Source organism: Camellia sinensis, chromosome 1, assembly GCF_055761805.1.
Source record: "Camellia sinensis isolate YWXY chromosome 1, ASM5576180v1, whole genome shotgun sequence".
Classification (NCBI taxonomy): domain Eukaryota; kingdom Viridiplantae; phylum Streptophyta; class Magnoliopsida; order Ericales; family Theaceae; genus Camellia; species Camellia sinensis.
In genome coordinates, this window is record NC_138961.1 from 242,975,193 (window position 1) to 242,982,153 (window position 6,961).

General features: G+C 36.1%; 1 protein-coding gene across 7 annotated transcripts; it reads left to right on the forward strand.

The window, feature by feature from the left end:
• The first annotated feature begins 259 nt into the window (after nt 1–259).
• Nucleotides 260–6,491, forward strand: LOC114261561 (F-box protein At5g03970). Of its 7 annotated transcripts, none has more exons than XM_082899987.1 (5): nt 260–2,010; nt 4,507–4,582; nt 5,526–5,604; nt 5,907–6,011; nt 6,099–6,491. In XM_082899987.1, exon 1 carries the CDS (start codon nt 302–304, stop codon nt 1,877–1,879), a length of 1,578 nt encoding a protein of 525 aa, XP_082756113.1. In that variant the 5' UTR covers nt 260–301; the 3' UTR covers nt 1,880–2,010; nt 4,507–4,582; nt 5,526–5,604; nt 5,907–6,011; nt 6,099–6,491. The 7 variants fall into 7 exon arrangements, 6 of the variants coding, with proteins under 6 accessions (XP_082756113.1, XP_082756119.1, XP_082756117.1 ...); XM_082899993.1 differs by having other exon boundaries at nt 263–2,010; nt 6,120–6,491; XR_014347315.1 differs by having other exon boundaries at nt 278–589.
• The last annotated feature ends 470 nt before the right edge of the window (nt 6,492–6,961 follow it).

The following is a 6,961-nucleotide window of genomic DNA, read 5'->3' on the forward strand; positions in this document are numbered from 1 at the left end:
CTCAAATTACATTTATCTCTCTCAAGATTTAATTAAATTACAGATATTCTTTGAGGTTTTGAAAATTACAAATACTTCTTTGAAGTTTATATTTTCATAATAAATTGTCCTATAAGATTTATATTTTTATAACAATTTACCTCTTAATTTATTATGTAAATAATACCTTCAAAAATATCTATAATTTTTCAAACTTCATAAATATCTGTAATTTTATTAAATCAAGTATATGTAATTTATGCACATATGTACCATACAAATCCACCTGTCAGTAAATCTGGCAAGACATCTGATTAGGCGTATGTCACAGCTACGCTACCGACAGCCACTTGCAATCAATCACTTTCTCGGCCACTGGCCCCAACAACACAATTACAAGCCACTGCCTTTACTTTACTCTCCTCCGAGAGACACAGAGAGAGATCGGGAGAGAGTTCTTCTCCATTCTCTCCCTCTGGTGCCAATTGCAACCATGCAGAGCCCCCAAAGCAGCTGTGGAAGCAACGGTGGCGACAGTAGCCGCGACGACGGAACTAGTGGCGACTTTTGTCGTGAGCTTACACCCTGCCGACCACCTTCTCCGATAAAGGTTAGTAGCAGAAATCCCCAATCTGATGAGCAAGTTGTTGATGTCGATCACTCCCAATTAGGTTTACCTCACCTTCACGATTCGCTTATCCAAGAAATTGTTCTCAGATTGCCCGTCAAATGGGTCTTTAGGTTCAAAGCTGTGTCCCCAAACTGGCTCTCTCGAATTTCCGAACCCTCGTTTTCTCAATTGTATGTTTCTCGGAAAATCAATTTCAGAATCCTTTATAGGTACGTGTACGTATCGCATTTTCGGCAAATTCTCGAGCGTCTGGATCCCGAATCGCCTGATGTGTACCCATCTGAGAATTTCTCTGTGTTGTTTCTGTCTACTCACCAAGAACACCTACAACGCAGGAAACTGTTTAAGATCTTGGCAACGAGCAAAGGCTTGCTTCTGTCTTGCTTGGTAGCTCCTTTAACTTACTATATGTGTGACCCTGTAACCACACAATGGGTTACTTTACCCAAACCCCCAGACGGTGGTCTAAATCTGCACCCCTTTTTTATCGGCGAGGGCTTGATTGCTTTCGCTAATCAGGATAATATGGTCACTAGCTACAAGGTGGTTCGTGTTGAATGGCACCCTGTAGAGTCTGTTTATCTCAATTTCGAGGTCTTCTCTTCGGAGACCCGTAAATGGGGTTGCTATAGGCTCTCTTTCCCTCAACCGTTTAAGTTGTTCAAACGTGGTGGCCCTTTTGTTTTTAATGGGGTAATGCATTGGTTTGCCTATGGACATCGAATTGTAGCCTTTGATCCTTACAATTTTGAGGAATGTAGACTGATCGATTTGCCCAATTATAGAGACATTGAAAGCGAAAATAAATATGATGGATCTTACCGTTTGTGCGAGGAGTGCCAAGGGATGCTTAGGTATTTTGAGGCAGCTCCTGATATCACGGAGGATATCTGTTTTAGTATGTGGATTATGAGAGATTATAAAAAGGGGGAGTGGAATTTAGTGCATCGAGCTACACATGATGAAATTTGGTCGGATGATCCTCAAATAAGTAGCTATTTATTTCATGTTCATTTCATTCCATTAGCATACCATCCATTTAATTTGGATATCGTGTATTTAAGATGTGAGGAGAGATCTTGTATTGTCGCTTATAACATTAAAACAAAACGGTTGGAAGTTTCTTGTAATCCAGTTGGCATTGATGAAAACCTTTCTTGGCGCGTGGTGATTCCATTTGTGCTCCCAATGTGGCCGACACCGCTTCCTAAACATGTTAGGAGGGGTGTGAAGCGTTCAAGGTCTAGTAATGCCAGTAGTACATGTTGACTTGAGCTGCAGAGCGATCCTATATGGTCACATAATAATCCAATCGGCATTGTAGAAGATGTTTCTGGGCGCGTGGTAATGCCATCTGTGCTCGTTCACTTGACTGACAACATTCTCAACCCTCTCCGATGGTGATTAAGTTTTCCTAAATTATGTATCTTGTTCTTTGTTTTTTTTTCTTCATGTTATCAATAAATTGTACTGCCTATAAACTGTTGTTACATCTGTTTTATCAGTTACTCTTATGAACTTCCTTTGTCGAGGACATGTTACCTGAGATTGTGTCTGTCATGAAGAGGAGGAAAGTGTGTACAAAAAAATGGACAATATTAGGTGCCATTACAACTTTTTAATGGCGATCAAGAAGAGTTTTTTTCATTTTGTGATGGTTTCAATTGAATTTCAACAATAATACATAGACTAGACAGGTTTTACCATTTTTATGAGTAGATCCCGAAGGTGCCCTTTAAACATAATTAATACAAGATGAAAGGCAGACCAATATATTTACTATTTAAATAGCTTTTAACTAAGTCACCTAATCTGCATGGTAGGGTGGCCGGATTGCTCACCGTAGCGCGGATTGGCGGATTGATGAAGAAAATGGGCAAATCCACAAATTGTGGCTGTCAAATTCGTGAATCTACACCAAATTCCCTATTCACCAATAATTAGTGGCCACGTGGTGGCTGTGCTGTGCCTATTCTGCACTGGCCCACCCGTACAAATCGTTTTATGTGCTAAAAGGACAAAATGTTAGTAACTAGAAGAATCGATCTGACAACTTCAAATATGAAACTAGAAACGACAAACCACTATACCACTATGTATGTGTTAACCACATGTCAACCTTTTCATTTATTACTACAATATATTAATGTGTATGATATATTAAAATATATATGTATGTACACACTCTAGAGCCTCTCCCGCTCTGGAGGTATTTTCATAAAAGATGCTCTCAAGCTCCTGCACCTGCACCGCGAACACCTTTTGGTGACTTAGGGTCTTAATCACATGTTTCATGATTTACTTTCTGGAAAAAGTAACCCACAATTTTCTAGAAATTTATGTTGGGTTGTACATTCATTTTAAGAAAATACATGAATATGTTTAATAGGTTGCATAAGAATAGAAAATGGTTTCTAGAGGCTTGTGATTTATGAAACTCGAGTTTCTATGTAGTCCTATAAAAAGGATATGGTAGGATGATTATTTTTAAGTGAAGTAAAAGGAAGGAGATTAATAAAATAGAAATATTCTGTTTGCGTTCTAAATACATGTTGAAGGAGCTCTGTATGGCTACTACAGTCGTATATCTCCTTGCATAGACATGCATGCCCATTATTAGTACAGTTTTTAATATTAGGCTTCTACTGCCCCCAACAAATTTGCTATCAAAACCAAAGTGAGTCTTTCAAAATTTTCCATGATACAAAATTGAAGATAAATTTTGGTAGCTAGAAAATGCTAACCAAGGGTCTGGAAAGGAGAGAAGAGAATCAAGAAGCTAACAAGTGCGTCACCAAAAACAAAAGAATGAAACCAGGTAAATGCCTGAAAAAAGGAAAAGTAGGTGTGTGTGTTTGCCATGATGAAACGATTGGTATCGCTAAAAGACGACAGAAGCAACAACTCACAAAATGAAAGAGGATATATCAAAGGATACCTAGAAAAAATCATTGGTCATCATCAAAAGATGGCAGAAATAGAAAAATCAATAGCAACAACTGGAAAATTGATAACGGATTTGTCAAAGGACACCTGGGAGTTGAAACAAAGAATGGGACCAACCACCCATTATATGAAAAGGGCAACAGACCTTGGGAAGAAGTTTTCCACAATCATGAAAATGGATGAATGAGCAGAAAGAGGCAAACAATTTTTTAAAAAGATGGATGTTAACCATGTTGCAACGAAGAAGATGATTCAACAAACTAACAGAAAAATGGATCAATTGTGTTCAAAGAAAAGCTTGGAAAGCCGGGGAATTAGGCACATCAAATACAAAATAGTTTTGGGCATGTTTTGAGAAAATTGTGAATTAAGGATGGGTGCTGGATAAAGTAATCAATATTCTAGGAGGGGGTAGATTGGGTACAAACCTAACCTTTGACATAATTTGCACGAAGTGGTTGTTCTTAGGTTCGAATCCACAATATCAAGATTAGTAGGTTGAGTTTTAACTATTGAACTAGTGGTTAAATGAAAATACTACGCTTATCTTAAGGGATGCATTTTCCTATTTAAAACACTGCAAAGGAATGAGAGAGTAAATATATATTAGTCGTACTCCAGTGCTACCAACCTACAACTACCGTAGCGATACTAAACCATGCTTTTAACGCACTCCCATGAAGGTTGTCAGTGCCACCATTATTATCTAGTTATCTTGAAATTAGCTGTGGATGAATGCAGCTCTATCATCTCAATTCACTTTATTTTCTCTAGCTTAATTGGTTTTGTTTAAGAGGGGAAAAAAACTTTTGAACCCTCCATGTAATTCATCACCATCATTGTCCAATGTAGACTCTAGTCCTCACTAATACAGTTCTATCACCATATTCATTTATTTCTTGTTACATAATTTCAGTGCAATTCATCTGACGAATGCCTTTTTTTGGTAGGTAATAATAAACTGAAGATATGCCTTGCCTGTGAAAATGCAAAGTTCTGCAGCTAGTTACACGTCATCCATTGCAGGTGAGGCCATGAAATCAGGTTATGTAATATTTGAATGACAGTATTATTACACTTGAATTGTTGCATCAAACTCTTTTTGGAAGGCTTTACAGCATTTAGGGTTTGAGTGTTCCTCTTATGGTGTGTCGGAAGACCATAAGAAACAAAAATATGTCAAAATTCCTCATTTGAGTTTGGGGAAAGAGATTTTTTTATTAGATTTCTAGAATTGTAATTGCATTAAATGACTTTCTCAATCAATATTGTACATTAATTGTTCATTTTCAAAAAGATCTAGTTAATTCCTCCACAACAATGCACCAACTTACATACAGTATATGGGATATGGAATATGATAAATAATAATGAAAAAAGAATTACACCCTGTTCAGTCCCATTTGAAGGGGGTCCGGGAGGAGATAGATTGGGTACAAACCTAACCTTTCCTTTGGCATAATTCGCACAAAGTGGTGGTTCTTAGGTTCAAACCCACAATCTCAAGATTAGTAGGTCGAATTTAACTATTGAACCAGTGGTTAAATTAAAATACTACACTTGTCTTATGGGACTAATGCTTTTTCCTACTTAAAGCACTGCCAAGGAATGAGAGATTGAAAATATATTAGTACTACTCTTGTGCTACCTACCTACAACTAATGTAGTGATACTAGCTATGACCCATGCTTTAAGGCACTCCCATGAAGGTGCCACCATCATTATCTTGACATTAGCTGTGGATGAGCGCACAGCTCTATCACCTCATTTTCTTTATTTTCTCTAGCTTAATTGGTTTTGTTTAAGAGGGGGAAAAGAACTCATGAACCTCTCCATTAATTCATCACCATCATTATCTAATATGGACTCTAGTTCTCCACTAATACAGTCCTATGTATCACCATATTCATTATTTCTTATTACATAATTTCAGTTTGATCACATGTGACGATATGCCTTTTTTTGGTAGGTAATAATAATCTGAAGATATGCCTTGCATGTGAGAATGCAAAGTTCTGCCGCTAGTCACATATCATCCATTGCAGCAGGTGAAGCCATGAAATCAAATTGTATAATATTTAAAGGACTGTGTCATCACACTTGTATGGTTGCATCAAATATTTTTTATTTCTATTGCATGTTGCATCAGAAATTTGTCCTTGACGTATTAGTATTTTGAGTGGCATATTATGAACCATTGCATTTTCTTCTTCTAGGGACTGATTCTTTCAAGCTGAGCTTGTACACTTGCTTTAAGAAGCTGTTAATTTTGCAACCCATTTATATATTCGCACTTTTGAGGGTATTTTTTTGCATTAGGGTTGACATCCATTTTATTTCTCATATGTAGGATAATATTTTGAAAATCCAAGGAGTTTATGATGAGCACATTTGTTTGCACTATTGTGTACTTTCTGTAAGGGCATACATACAGAGATCTAGAGACTATTCAAAGGTAATTTTTGTTAGTTGGTTCATTGTTATTGAAGATCCTTATGGGTATATCATGATTGCTTGATTTTATTGTTGCCGTGATGACTAGGTACTTTAAAACTCTTTACAGTTGTGGTTTCTTTTAATGAATGAGGACCCAAATTGCTTAAACAGGCATATATTGGAGGGAATTCAAGCTTGAATTCTACATGAAGAAGATCCAATCAAAGAAACGAAAAGATGCTGCTTCAAGATTTTTTTTTTTTTTTAACCTGAACTGCATCTCAGAATTTATAATCTCATTTTCTCCAATTCCAACCCCCCACCCCCCGCCGCCTTCTTTTTTTTAAGCCTTGGAGCTAAAGAGTAGATTGGTTGACTTGACAGTTATTTGAACATTTTATTTTCGTGTGTTGAATGTTGAATGTAAAGTGATTATATCAACATTATTTTGTGATTGATCATAAGGGCAAGTTTTAATGTATTATTGTTGCAAGAGAAACAGATATACATATTTTATTGTTTTAATTTCTTAGATATTTACCGGCATTGTGTGGAAAATGCCACCAAGCATCGTTTCAAAAAACTGTTTGCAAATGCCACTAAAAATATTATAGCATTTGTTTTTTCTTTTTTCTTTTTTAAATGTTCTTCTTCTTCTTCTTGTTATTTTTTTATTTTTTTACTTTTTGCAACAGAAGTTGCATAAAAAATTATTGTCACACCTATCTTTAATATGATCAGTTGTGAAAAAACCTGTTTAGCGATGCTACAAAAATTAGTATAACAGTTGTTTTTTTCTCTCTCTTTTTCTTTATTTTTTTCGACAGAGAGATAATTGTCGCATAAATTTATTTGCAGCAACACAAAAGTATGTCACAACTATCTTTAGTATGATATCATTTCTTTCATAAGCTGATGAATATGGTATAAAATGTTAAATAAATTAAAATATAAACATGTAATGAAATA